The 15,417-nt window shown below is 42.8% G+C and overlaps 1 protein-coding gene across 4 annotated transcripts in view; it reads left to right on the forward strand.

Moving 5' to 3' along the window:
* DUS2 (dihydrouridine synthase 2) overlaps positions 1-15,417 on the forward strand; it is a 96,922-nt gene that overhangs the window by 41,615 nt on the left and 39,890 nt on the right. For all 4 annotated transcript variants that reach the window (XM_033941422.1, XM_033941423.1, XM_033941425.1 and 1 more), the window contains exon 7: positions 12,303-12,350. In XM_033941422.1, coding sequence (XP_033797313.1) covers positions 12,303-12,350 — 48 coding nt within the window. The remainder of the gene's footprint in view (positions 1-12,302; positions 12,351-15,417) is intronic.

A 15,417-nucleotide genomic window follows, 5' to 3' on the forward strand; every position in this document is an offset into this window, starting at 1 on the left:
CAGTACTGGAGTCATAGGAAGTCTCAATGTCTCCTTGGGTGGATGAGGCAACTCCATGTCGGCCAAGTATTCAGGGGTATACTTGGAATCAGAGTGGAGATCCCGTTGAAGAGCTTTTCCCATGTCGAAGACAAACCTAACAAAAGAGGCAGACTTTGAGGCCGAGGCACCTTCAGGAGAAGGAGTGCGAGACTGAGGAACTACTGAATAGGAAGGAGAAGCCTCTCTGGAATACTGAGAAGGAGGCTCAGAGTCCAGGCGCACAGTGATTGAGGAAGCTGCACTACCTGCTTGCTGAGGAGTTAGTGAGTTGTTTGCACTTCAAAAACCTTGATGGTGAAGTCCCCGGGGTTCGAGGGACAGAGTGGGTCGAGGCAGGAGGAGAAGACTCCCTCGGAGGCGGTCTCAATGGAGGAGTTTATGACCTCGATGGAGTGCGAGGAGAAGCAGCTGGTGTAAGAGCCTTGCGAGACTTATGTTTTAGATTTGGAAGAAGTCTCAGTAGCCTTGGATAAACGAGGCATAGAAGACTCAGTATCCTGAGGAGGAGAGGGTTTCTGCTGTAGAAAAGTCTCCTGAGGAAGCTTGGAAGCAAAGTGCCTCGAGCGATGCTTCGGTTGAGGTGGAGAAGACTGTGTCTGAGGAGTAGGTGAAGAGTCACTGGATGAGAACCGGCGAGACTTCTGAGGCTTGCCTCGAGGTGCTGCTACAGGAGTCTCAGACCGCTGCTCAGGCTGGCTCATAGGAAGCAGAGTCGAGGACGGGAGAAGTTGAGCCATTACCGAGGAAATCTGAGTGATCAGAATGGCTTTTAACATGTCCTCGAACATAGGCACCGAGACAAAGGGATCAGGTTTCGCAGGTGCAGCAGTGCGCTCCAAGGAGGGCGACCTCAAGGATGAGTATTCCCGATGCTTGGAGGCACGCTTAGCTGGAGGTTGAGAAGAGGTTGGCAGGACCGTAGATACGGCCTGCGATGCCTGGGACTCTGGAGGCTTCTTAGGAGTAGTACCTGAAGGAGAGACAGGAGACTTACCCATGGAGGAAGACTTCAGAGGAACTGCCGTCGAGGCTTTCGAGACCGAAGATGGCGAGGTCGAGGCCTTGGTGGAGGCAGAAGCTGGCGTCGAGGTCGAGGACTTAGATGTCGAGGCCGTCCCCGAAGCCAAGGTCGAGACCTTCTTAGGCGGTTGGTCCATAGTGGCAAAAAGTTGGTGAAGCTTGACACGGCGTCGACGAAGGGTTCGAGGTTGAAGGGTAGCACAGCGCGAACAAGCGTCGGGGCAATGTTGAGGACCCAAACAAGCAATACATCGACCATGAGGATCAGTGATTGAAATGGTCTTGTTGCACTGGCTACACTTTTTGAACCCGGTAAGAGGCCGGGACACAGAAAAAACAAAGTCCGACGTACAAAAGGCCGCTGGCTGGAAGAAAAACAAAAAATAGAATAAAAGTTTAAATTTTTTTTTTTTAATTCGTATGGAAACGCGAACACAGCGACTTAATAAAAATAAAAAACCATGGTGAGAGAAGGCAACGAAGGCTGCAGAGCTGAAGAGAAGAGGACTTCTCGGCTCCGCGGAAAACTTTGAACTGAGGTACCTCACAGGAGACGTGCGCATGTGCAGGAAGGCACTTGCGCATGTGCAGTGCAGCACTCGGAAGCTCTTACAAACATCTTCAAGCAAGTCTGCTTTCGAGGCTGTCCGCTGCGGGGCTTCGTCGGTGACGTCACCCACTGTTGAGAATATGCTGCCTGCTTGTCCTGGGATAACAAATGTGCTGTATTTGGAAATAAACAAAATGCTGGGTTAACTTAATCTAAAGTGAAACGGTGTGTACTATATACATATGTGATGCTGACGTCTGACTTCCATGATGTGTGTGGACTTGTAATTTGCTTTAGAATGTATGTTCATTCTTTGAAATTGTAAGAAATAAAAATAATTATTAGTCTAAATAACATCATTTAAATATAGTCTGGACGATATGTCAAATATCTGTGAAATCTGATGTTAACCTTATAAGTTAAACAGGAGTAAAAATGAAAGAAACCATCAATCAAACAAAATGTGCAGGCCAAAAATGAAGCAAGGTTAATAAAACTCTTACATGTCAAACATAATGTATAATGTAAAGAGTTATTGTCTTAATTCAAACAGACTAGAAGTACATAAAATATATTCATGTTTATAGACTCATTTATTATGTCTATTAGCAGCTGTGAGTAAAAAAACAAATGTGTACTGTATTTGGAAGTTAAAAAAACATACAAAATGGTGGGTTAACTTAATCTAAAATGAAACTGTGTATTCATATGTGATTGACGTCTGACTTGATGAATTCCCGGAAAAAAAATTTTGAATTTAGGAATGAGAAAATTCTGAAAAAAACATTATAAATCTATCTCTAATCTCATTACGGAAACTCGGATGCACTGCTAATCAATGTGTTAAAACTGGCGATATGTCAAAACTGGGAACTAGACAAGCAAGCAGAAGAACACCTCGCCTTCGAGTAAAGTCAGTCAAACAGAAGAGGCAAGGGAGTTTTTATTAAATAAGTTTTTATTAAACAAGTAATGGTCCCAACCAAAATCGGGAACTAAACATTCCGACAGATCCTAGCAAAAATTCCAAACATACTAATTACTTAATGCTCAGTTTAAAGGGATAAGTAAGTGCTCAAAAAATGTGAGTGATAAAAATGTGTATATCAGGGTTACTTTATAATGATAGAGATGCATGCATAATATCTGCCTACAGGAGGAAAGATGTCCTCCTTATAGAGAGACTCATTTGTATTGTATATAAGGGACAGTGATTAAGTAAAAGGACAAACATACCTAACAAAACAGCGTTTGTACTCCAAAAGATGTGGTGTGTTTGAGGCATCGAGAGTATCATATCTTGACATTCGCTCAAAACGATTTATAAGTGATAGTCTCATTTATATGATGTCTTATTTTTATATATGATTTTTTATATTAGACAATTTTTTTTCATCAGATGGTACCATGAATTAGTACTAGGGCCTTAAGTGACAATGTTAAAGGGAGTGATGCACATTGGGAAGAATAATCCAAATCGTAGTTAATCGGATGCTAGGAACCACCTTGGAGTCAGTGCTCAAGAAAAGAATCTGGGCATCATCGTAGACAATACGCTGAAGCCTTCCGCCCAATGTGTGGCGGCGGCGGCCAAGAAGGCAAATAGGATGCTAAGAATTATTAGAAAAGGGATGGTTAAGAAGACTAAGATTATTATAATGCCTCTATCACTCAATGGTACGACCTCACCTTGAGTATTGAATTCAGTTCTGGTCTTATCTCAAAAAAGATATAGCGGCACCAAAAAAGGTTCAAAGAAGAGCAACCAAGATGATAAAGGGGATGGAACTCCTCTCGTATGAGAAAAGACTAAAGTGGTTAGAGACGGCTGAGGGGAGATATGATTGAAGTCTACAAAATCTTGAGTGGTGTAGAATGGGTACAAGTGGATCGATTTTTTTACTGCATCAAAATTTACAAAGACTAGGGGACACTCGAAGTTGCAGAGTACCGTATTTTCACGTAGATAACGCGCACCCGTGTAAAACGCGCTCACAGGTATAGCGCGCGGGAAACCGAAATATATGTAAAAAAATTTTGTATACCGTGCACACCCGTATACGGCGCATGCTGCCCGACTCTCCCATCGCCGCCCGGCTCTCCTTTCGCCCGCCCCGACTCTCCCCTAGCCACCCCGACTCTCCTTTCGCCCGCCCCGATTCTCCTCTCCCCCTTGAAGTCCTGTCCCCACCCTGAAAGCCTGATGCCCCCCCGACGTCCGATTCACCCCCCCCTGCATGACCGCTCGCACCCCCACCCCAAAGGACCGCTCGCACGCACCCGCACCCCCACAGCCTCCCAACCTCCCCATCATGTAGAAGCTCCTACTGGTGTCCTGCTGCTTCCTCTTGGCGGTCCCAGCCAGGGGGGTCGCGGGTCGGCTGGGGGGCGGTCGGAGGTTCTTGGGTGGGGGCGGTCGTTGGGGGGAGGGGGGTTTGCATCGAGGGCAGGAGGGCCTGGGATCCCTCCTGCCCGTAATGTAGTGCGGGGTGGGGGTAGGGGGTCGCCGTGGCCAGAAGGGTTTGGGCTCCCTCCTGGCCCGAACAACTAGCGGGGGGGGGGGGGGTCACCAGGGCCAGGAGGACTTGGGCTCCCTCCTGGCCCGAACAATTAGCGGGGGAGGGGGGGTCGCCAGAGCCAGGAAGGCTTGGGCTCCCTCCTGGCCCGATATTGTCGGGGAGTTGGAGAGTTGGGGGGGGCAAGAGGGCTTGAGCTCCCTCTTGCCCCGATCGTGTCGGGGTGCCGCGGTTGGCTGGGGCAAGAGGGCTTGAGCTCCCTCTTGCCCCGATCGTGTTGGGGGTGCCGCGGTTGGCTGGGGCAAGAGGACTTGACGTCAGAGAAAGGGTGGGACCGCCGGAAGAGGAAGCAGCGCAGGGCTCACAGAAGGGCCGGGACCGCCAAGAGGAAGCAGCAGGACACCGGTAGGAGCTTCTACATGATGGGGGGGGGGTCGGGAGGCTGTGGGGGTGCGAGCGGTCCTTCAAGGTGGGGGTGTGGGTGGGAGTGCGTGCGAGCGGTCCTTCGGGGTACGGGTGCGTGCGAGCGGTCCTTCGGGGTGGGGGTGCGAGCGGTCCTGCGGGGGGGGGGGGTGAATCGGACATCAGGGGGGAACTATGTAAAAAAAAATTTGTACAATGCGCTCACGCATATAACGTGCAAGGTTATGCACGATTTGTAAAAATCGTGTATAACGCACGCGTTATATGCGTGAAAATACGGTAATACCTTTAAAACCAATAGGAGGAAATATTTTTTCACTCTGAGAATAGTTAAGCTCTAGAACACATTGCCAGAGGATGTGGTAAGAGCAGTTAATGTAGCTGGTTTTAAAAAAGGTTTGGACAGGTTCCTGGAGGTAAAGTCCATAGTCGAGTGTTGAGACAGACATGGGACAGTAGCATGGAATGCTGCTGCTGTTTGGGTTTTTGCCAAGTACTTGTGACTTGGATTAGCCTCCACGAAGATCGGATACAGGGCTAGAAGGACCATTGGTCTGACCCAGTAAGGCTATTCTTATTTTTTGAGGAACCCCATTATCTACCCTTCTCCATTGAGAATACTGATCATTTAACCCTACTTTCTGTTTTCTATCTTTTAACCAGTTCTTGATGCACAATAGGACATCGACCCCCAAATTTAGGTATAGCAGCTGTCTGTTTTGCCAGAATTTGGGAAGCATCACAGAATTGTACACTGTCCAAAAATTAATGTGAGGCTGTGAGCTGACGCATGTGCTCATAGCCCCTGTGTAAGCCCTGCCCCTTACATGGGTTTCCCTGCCAACAGCCTTTGTAGGGAACATGGCTGCTATAGGACCTATGAGTGAGTATACTAACTTACAGGTCTTCTGCTGATTGTTCATATTCTTATGGCACTGTGTTAAAGAAGGCAAGGCGTATATGATCACCAGAAGTGACAAAAGACCCCCAAGGCCAAGGAGAAAGGGGATAATCTAGGCAGGCGCTCCTCTGCATCTTCTGATGATTTCTAGTGGTCTTATTTCACCCCTCACCCATATCAAGCGATTAGGGAAAGGGGCTCCTACCTTTTCAAGTGCTTATAGATGTCTAAATGTTGAATCAGGCCCCAAATATTATCTAAAATCCATCTCTCTACTCGCTGGCTTCACATATGCTCTTTGAGCATTTTATTAGGAAGTACAACAGATATATAGACACAGTGCTTTGTAGGTTATTTTCAGCCCCTAATTTTCCACCACATGTCCCATCTCTGCCTTGTATTTCTTCATATTAAATTACCTTTGATGTAGATGATTTTATAAGTGACTTCAGCTAGTAAAACAGCATTTTAAATGCTCAAGTTGGTGTTTAGAAAATTGTTCCAGCATATACATGTACAAAGATAATCATTCAGAAAGCATAGAACCTGAAAATACAGGTAGGCATTCACAGGGCATGTATGTTATTGTGTGTCTATTTTTATTGGGATGTGCACACCAAAGGTACTTCTGCCTCAAGAGCAAGTGTAATTTTCTGTGTCAGTTTTTATAAAGGAAATTTCAGTTGCCAATTTGAACCCAGAGCCAGCATGAGCAACATTGACGGATATCACTACTGCTCACCCTATCCTAAACCACCAATATATATTCTTCATGTAGGCCCAGAAAGGGAAGAGGATACTTTTTGGAGAAAAGGGTTTTAAAATACACTCAAGAGCAGTCTCCACAGTTTTTGTTATAGCAGCACATTAGAGATTGCACTGACATTAGTGTCCATCACAGACTGGAGTGCTTTCTGAAGACAAATAACAATAAGATTATCTTCACTGTTGTCATAGCAACCCATACTTCAATGCAATCAGATATGAGTGAAAGTCCAGCAGTGGAAAAAATATGCCAGATAGTTTTAGAGGTGAGTGTAGACCAGTGGTCTCAAACTCAAACCCTTTGCAGGGCCACATTTTGGATTTGTCGGTACTTGGAGGGCCTCAGAAAAAAAATAGTTAATGTCTTATTAAAGAAATGACAATTTTGCATGAGATAAAACTCTTTATAGGTTATAAATCTTTCCTTTTGGCTAAGTCTTAATAATAATATTGTCATTTATAGCTAAAAAGACACATGATGTTTTATTTTACTTTTCTGATTATAATAAACATACCAAGGGCCTCAAAATAGTACCTGGCGGGCTGCATGTGGCCCCCGGGCCTCATGTTTGAGACCACTGGTTTAGACTGTGAAGCATATGCTTGAAGTCTGAAATGATCTTTAGATTTTCAGAAGATGTTTTTTAGTCCAATTATAAAATGTCCTGGATATTAAAAACAGTCCAAATGTACATTAATGTTCTTGTAATACATAGTTTAAGGTTACTTAAAATACATCATAGAGCAACATAGGTAAAATATATTCCATGCTAGTGTACTTTTTTTTTTTTTAAGTTTATTCATTTGTTACAAATTATAACAATTTCATGAAAACATTAATCAAGGAAAATACGTCAAAGTAAAAACAATATCTTATCAAGTCCACATTATATGAGGACTGCTTATTCTGTTGGAATCACCAAATAGTAAAGAAATTAACAAGAAATCAATTATTCAACAAACTTCAAATCAGGCAGAGAGAGAAAAACTTATATTTTCACTCAACCTCAACCTCTGTATTAGTTACAGGCAAAATGTCTACTTTAATTTTATCTTGAAGAAAATTTTCTAAATGAGCTGGATCAACAAAAACATATCTAACATTTTGATATGTCACCAAACATTTGCATGGGAATTTAAGGAAAAAAGATGCCCCCACACCCAAGATTCGAGTTGTAGGACTTGTTTCCTCCTGTGTTGTGTTTGCTTAGAGGCATCTGGAAAGATGTTTATCTGTTGACCACAAAACAGGGCATTCTTATTTATAAAATATAATTTAAGGATGTCTTGTTTTTCTATATCAGTTTTAAAGGTGACCAATAATGTTGTTCTTTTGGCTATAAAATCTTTCAATGATTCCAGGAATTGAGAGATATTTAAACTATCAGGAGACACTAACTGATCCTTTCCCCCTCTTCTGCAACCACTTTTAATCCACTGGGTATGTAATAAAGATTATCTGGAAAAAAGGATTCTATCTTAGAATAAGAAAGTATATCCTTCAAATATATTTTTAATAACTCCAGAGGAGAAAGATAATGAGATATAGGAAAGTTCAAAAATCTGAGGTTCCTGGATCTCAGCGTTTTCCATTTTTTCTATCTGTAAATGTAATAAAGTATTATCCTTCACATTAGATACTACACAAGATTGCATTACAGAGACAGATGCTTCCACTTTTTCTACTTTCTTTTTCAATTAAAGCCAATTGAGTATCATGCTCAGACACTTTACTTGTTATTTCAGAGGAAAATTGACATAATTTTACTACTGTGCTTTGTAATGAGTTCTCAATTTTATTCACAACTGTTCAGACGTCCTGAAGAGTAACCACTTTATCACCCAACTCGGGCCTAATAACAGGTCCAATTGGCATAGAAACAGGAGATACAGATAACGATTGTTTCCCCCTTTAAAGTACTTTTTGGATCCAGTTCAAATAAGTGTAGAGGAGATGAATCCGAACCTAATATAGAAACAGAATCATCTTTCTCTGGAGAAAATTGAACAGGTTGAGGTGGAGGTGTGAGTTCCCCAGATGAGAGAGAGACAGATTGGATTTGTAAATCAGCCTTACCTTCCAACAGTGTTCCAGGAATAGAGCATAGGTCCTGAATTAACCGTAGGAATAATCTTTGCCTTTCGTTTGCCCATAACTTCTCCAATCTGCTCCCTGCTCCTCCTGGCTCCGAAGGGGCTCAAAAGGGGTGAGTCCTGCCCCTTTGGCCATGCCCCTTCAGACACGTGGCCTTGGGCACGCGTCCGCAGGCCGCGTTCCTCTGCACACAGATGATTAAATCCTGCATGGAACAGTCTCCCAGTAGAGATAGAGACTGTGTCTGAATTCAAAAGGGCCTGGGATAGGCACGCGGGGTCTCTCAGAGAAAGAAAGAGACGATGGTTACTGCGGATGGGCCAACTAGATGGACCATTTGGCTTTTATCTGCCATCATGTTTTTATGAAGCTGAGTTTACCATCCAGTCACTGTACAGCAAGAACACTGCTTTCTGGTCCTGCTCTTCCTCATCACTTTGAGCTCAGCTTTTTCTGCTGAGTGGCAGGGTGTTTCTGTGACTTAGCACTTTCCTGCCCAGACCTAGATACAAGTGGTAAAGGAAAATGCTTTACTGATCCTGCACCATCTTACTTCAAAGTGACTGGTATACTAAGTAGCAGTATCTTTGTTCAAGAAGCAAAAGTCCTGGTATTTCTTAGGGCTTGTGACCGCCATGCCCCAAACAGTCTGCAGCAGTCCTTCTTGATATGGGTAAGACGTGCTGCACTCAGCCAGACCTCAGAATGAGACTCATAGGTAGCTCAGCAAAGGAAAAGGTTGGTTTACCTCAGCCAAGAAGAGTGTCTTAAAGTTTGAAGTCAAGGTGCATACAGGAATCAGCTTTTCCTTCTTCCTTGGGTCTCCCTAATCTAGTTCTGGTCCTGTCTCTTATACTTCCTGGTAGCTGCTTTCCTGACTCCTCCTTCCCGTGTCACTTCCCCCTAAGAAGGAGCTACCTATGTTGAGGTAGCTCCAGCATTGTCAGGGAGTATCCAGCAAGGGGAGTGGTAGCATCTTATAGACCCCCTGTTTGAGATGCCAGGCTTCTGAAGCGAGTTTGGGACATATGTTTTGGACTTGCCCTGCTATTCAAGTTTTTTGGAATGCTGTTTTTGTCTTTGTGGAGCGCATTTGGAAAATATCTATTCGTCGCTCTCCTTTGTTATTATTTGGGACTGTTCCTCATTTTTTTCCTAGACTGAGGGGTGCTTCTGCTTTTCTGAAATGGACTGTTGTGGTGGCTCTAAAATGTATTTTGATTCATTGGCTTGAAGATACAGCTCCTGATTATTCTTTTTGGAGATGTCGTATGATTACCCTTTTGATGTGGGAAAGGAGAGATGTGTTGGATTTTTCTACTCTCTCAGGCCGCATTTTTCAACGGACTTGGGAATCCTTCTGGAAAACAATGACTCCGCTGGCCCAAAGCCGCTTGTTAAACTGTTGAATTTCTTTATTTTGTTTTCTTTTATTTTATGTTACCTGGTTAAATTTTTCTGGGTTGAAATGTACATGGAAGGAGGACCTTGGGAGGGAGGGGGGATTATTTACTTTGGGGAGTGGGTTGTGTTGGGTTATTTATAGGTATAGATTTTATTATTTATATTTGAATATAAAATACTGAGCTTGTTTGTTTTGCTTGTTACTTACTATTGTTGTGCTCAATAAATATATTTGAATATATAGACCCCCCTCACAAAAGGGTCATGTCTTATTGCCTCTAGTAGTCATCTGGTCAGTTTGAGCACCTTTTTGGCACTTATTGAAACAGGTCTAGCCTCAAATGTCCCAGTTTTGCCTTGAACGCTTTCTACAATATTCTATTATTGCAGAAAAACATCCAAATCATAAGTCTATCTTAATCCCACCCAAAACATGCTCCCAGCATGCCCCCTTGAAATTTACCTACACTACTCCAAGGGAAACTGCCAAAGGAACTTATCAAAAGATACCTGCAACAAGGCAGCACAAGTCACAAGGTTCCGAGAGTGGTAACACAACAGCGAAAAACACTGAGAATAAGAACACAGCTTGAAAAGTCTTCTAATAATAATAATTTAATGTGATAGGGTGCCCTCAGTGTGTAGGATCAACGATGGGAGAAATTCTCCAGCGCTTACTCCACAAAGTAGAGGTAACCATACCCCCACCTGCACACCATCATTGGGCACCGCTAGTGTGCCTTAAATTAAATTAAAAGGTGAATCAAAAACAGTGAATACCTAAATAGACACCAATGTAATCGCTGTTGGAAACCACTCTGGGAACCCCCCCCCAGCCAACTCCCCAAATAATAATAGTAGACTTAGCTTTAAATTGTCTTCATAAGTCAAACAGCAAGGATGGGAGGACGATGGAAATTGTCCCCCGGATACCAGGAGCAATACCAGGTTCAACCAAGCCCGGTTTCGGGAGCACAGAGTCCCTTCTTCAGGAACCCGCAGATGAAAAAATCAATTTAGACACAATGCAGACAAACAACATAGAAAACCATCTATTAAATGCATTTTGAAAATTACAGTTTGGACATTTTAGTAAACAAAATGTCCAAATGCCACTTTATACCATTTTCTGGATTTTTTTTTTCTCTTTTGAAAATGAGCCCTTAGCCCTTATGTCAAATTACAACTGTTAGCATGTACTGATTCCCACATTAACCTCTTAATGTACTTTATATATATATAAAAAGACCTAAATGCTCTATTAGCAGCAAACACAAGATGTTAAATTGTCCTCCTTGTCTCTGGACATCTGCCCAAGACATAATTCATCAGTGCACGCTGCACTGTGCAGTTAAACCTATTAAAGCTGTATTTGGGAAGAAATTTCAAGGGCTTGGTAATATAAATTGTTACCATATATAATGGACAATATGGTGAAGTCCTGAATAGAATGATAGGAATTATTCAGTAAGGAAGAGAGAACAAATAGATATTCTAATGATCTTTATCAGTTTGTGCCTGGAGTATTGTATGCACTTCTCAGAAAAAGATGTAGCAAAGTTAAAACAGATAAGGAGAAGGGTGGTAAAAATAATTATGGGAATGGACTATCTCCACAGGATAGGACTCGTTACCTCAGCATAGATGGCTGAAAGGAATCATGAGTGAGGTACACAATGGAATAAGGTGCTAGGGAACAGTTGTTCACTCCTCTCAACAGTACTAAAACTCTATGAACCTAACTAGTAGCAGATTTAAAGCAAATTCTATTAAGAAAATGTTCATTTAGTGCATTATTAAATTATGGAATTGTTTCTCAAAGCATGTTAGCAACTCTATGTTTTGAGTTCTAGAGGGCAGGTTCATCACTGTTCAGCTGGATAGCTGTAGTAGAGGACAATTCTATAACAGTACAGATGTTTCTATGTTACACAGTATATACTGTGTGTGTATATATATATATATATATATATATATATAATATTAGTGTCTTTAATAAAATAGGTGTCTTATGTTCCTTTATAGAATACTAGCATTACTGGGTTTATACGTGCATATGCAATTAGACGTGAGCAGTCAAAGTGCTGGTGTAAGTGCTCATGCTAAGAGGCAAAAATATGCATGTAACTTATAGTAGTCTATAAGTTACTCGTGTACCTATAAGCTCTATCCAGTCTCCACCCATATGTATGCCTACCTGTAAAATATTTGCTAAGTAAGTTATGTGTTTGTTTACAAAATAGTTCATAATCAGCCCGTTTGTGTTCAGTGTAGAGAATTACCCCTCCCCCACCTCAATGTGTCCACCTGTATCTGGGATAGAACAGGCTTCCTTGTTTATGATCTAACAGGTACTCCTGCTGACTTGGGATGGGCACTTCTTAGGGACAATATGCTGAGGTTAGACCACTGGTATGACCCAGCACAGCACTTGGTTTCATGTTTTTCAGTTCATTGATGTAATATCACTATTACCGCATTGTTGAGCAGACACAGGAGAGGCAGCTCCAATTTCCAGCTCAGAACAACTGTGTTAATAAACTGCTGGTTTTGCATTTCATGGGTCTGACGATTGTGTTTTTACAGGGTGGCATGGGAGCAGCATTGCTGTCTCAACCTGAAAAAATCGAACTGGTAAGTAATCCAGAATACCTCACTGATTTATGCAATCCCACAAAAATTAATAATCCAAGCATTGCCATATGGAGAATCTAACTTCGGATCCTGTCTCATGTATTTTGCTTCTCAAGCCCACCAGGTTGGAGATGTTACAGAAGCAAAAATCATAGCTACTGGGGAGAGGGAGTAGTGGTCCTCGTGCAGTTAATAGCTTTATAAAGGTTTACAGACTTAGAGAATGACATGGGGACAGAATTTGCCCTTGTCCCTTCAGATAACTGAGGGAAACCATCCTGTGTCATTCTTTTGTGTCTATTTCAACCTTGGTCTTTCTACACCAGCATTTTTCAATGCAAGGGTTGAGGGTCAGTGGCTATGCCCATTCATTCTCTTGATTCTTCCCTCTCTCCTTAAAGAATGACACGGGGTTGGTTTCCCTTGGTTAACGATGGGAACAGGGACAAATTCTGTCCCCCGTGTCATTCTCTTAATACAACATATGTGCTTATGTGCCTTGATAGTGTAAACACCATGTTAAAAAAATGATCATCCATCTGAACATTGCTTTTTTTAGGGGGTAATTTTCAAAAGTTACGTGTTCATGTAAAACCTCTTTTGCATAGAAAAGAACTTTTATAAAATTGACTGCATATACCATACTACTGTGTTTCCCCGAAAATAAGCCCAAGCATGATTTTCGGGGTAGGTCTTAATATAAGCCCTACCCCAAAAATAAGCCCTAGTTGAAGCGCTTATTTTTTGGGTAGGGGAAAGCAAAATAAAAGTACACTGCTGGTACCGAGATCTTCCTAAATGCCACAGCAGACCCTTCCATCTCTCCCCACCCTTCCATCTCTCCCTCCCCACGCCGACTTCGAGACTGACATATCTTTACCTACTTCCAAAAGGTAGCATCGCGGCAGCAATCTAAATGGGCTGCTTCGGGCCTTCTCACGTCGGGATGTTCCACTGCCGCGTTACTGATGACATTATCAGTGATGCGGCAGAGGAACGCCCCGACGTGAGAAGGCCCAAAGCAGCCTGTTTAGATTGCTGCCGCAACCTGCCTTTTGGAAGTAGGTAATGATATGTCAGTCTCGCGGTCGGCGTGGGGAGGGAGAGATGGAAGGGTCAGTGGGGGTTCGGCTTCGTGGCAGGGGGATAGAAAGGTGCTGTGAGTTTGTGATTGGGCAGTTTCCCCAAAAATAAGACCTAATGCATTTATGGGGCCCAAAAATAATATAAGACAGTGTCTTATTTTCAAGGAAACACGGTATACATTTTTCTTCTATACCGCAAATTTCAGCTAGGATTTAATGCGGTTTATCTCAAGATTAAGAACTGAGGACATGAACATTGAATGAAGACTAGGAGGTAAGCTCCTGAGATTTTGTTATAGGTCCAAGGAGAAAAAGTGGGTCTTCCTTTCTGAAGATGTAATACTGGCATGGTTGTTGTAGGTGGATAGGGAGACCGTTCCATATCGTGGGTCCAAGGTACACAAATATTGATTCATGCAGCTTCTTCTTGAAAAGTACACACACAAAAATATGTTCCTAGTTTTACTCTTATCTGTGCGTAGATGTTAAGGGAGTAATATGTGTGGATCAGACAGGTTGTGATGTTTCTGCATTTTAGAAAAGATACATGTACATATGTAAAGTGCATATATGCATTTTTATACCTTTTTGGAGCAGGTGGTAAATATGTGCAATGGCATTTCTGCACTATTTGGGCTGGATCTGGGAGCTCATTTTATATAGGTGCTTAAGTATCTATGTTGCTTTCACAAAGGTATGTTCCTTTAGGGACTTCTGTTATAAAATCAAGATGTAATTATGTTTTAAGTTTTATATAAAACGGAAAAACCAACAGAAACTGCAGGCAATGTACAAGATGCAGGCAGGATTTATTGTACCAAATTAAAATGCAGTAATATAAAAACCTTTTTACCAACCAAGGGACCCGATACGGTCCGTGTTTCGGACAGTACACCTTCGTCAGGGGTCCATGGTAAATAAGATATAAGATATACTGCAAAGAATAAAGGTAACAACAAATGCCTGTGTGTTCAATTTGCTAAGGGTCACTGCCAGAAGTGAAGCGCCTCAAAAAATGACGAACTTGCTATCTGCTGGCTGCGTTATCCATAGAGAAGCTAAGTACTTCCAGTTGGCTTTTGCATAGTTGGATTTGGACGTTTGAACTTTTGTTTGGCCCCCTGGATATGGGGTGGAGACAATCTCATCTTTTATTTGTTGAGTGTGTTTTTGATTGATTTTTGCACTTTCAACACTATTTGTGTGTAGATTTATCACAAAAATTCTCACTGAGAGAGCCCGGGGGTGTTTCACAGTTAGCACCCTTTCTGGGTGTAAGCCAGTGACAGCCAATACTGCTGGGGTTTCCCCGGAGGGAGGCTGTGTGACTGAGGGCTCCCTCAACCTCTCTAAATTCCTTTATTAAGCTGCCTGAGTGATAGTAGTGCACATAGTTTTGGGTTGTCTCTCCTCCTTATCTAGTTCCATTTCTTGGGGTTTTGGGAGATTCGTTCTTGCTCATTGTATATTCTTCTCCCATTTTTTTCGGGTTCTATCATTATTCATTCAGGGGTCACAGCAGAGGTTCAGTGTGGGCAGGAGACAGCAAGCCTCTGGTTCTTGCCCCTCTCCAGCCTCCATGAAAGCACAGTGACACCAGGACTGGGGCCAACCCCCTCTCCACCTCCCCAACAGAAGGGTAGGCTATCGGCCCATTGGTTGGTCTGGGCTCAGATTGGCACAAACCATTAGGTCCTAGAAGTTGTTCAGGAAGGTTACAAAATTGAGTCCTGTGCCTCTGTTCTGGAACTTTTTGTAGATTCTCCAGGCAACGGTGCAAAGACTATTGGATCTTTGTGTATAGAGCTAGTCATGAATGAAAAATTGGGCTTAAGCAGATACTCCATATACTTCATCATGCTAAAGAAAGGCTCAGAGGACTAGAGGCCAATCCTGGACCTCAAGTGGATCAGTACTGCACCGAAAGTGCCGACTTCCACATGGAGATCGTTCAGTCAGTCATAGCAGCAGTGGCTCTGGGG

This window comes from Geotrypetes seraphini, chromosome 4, assembly GCF_902459505.1.
Source record: "Geotrypetes seraphini chromosome 4, aGeoSer1.1, whole genome shotgun sequence".
NCBI lineage: Eukaryota > Metazoa > Chordata > Amphibia > Gymnophiona > Dermophiidae > Geotrypetes > Geotrypetes seraphini.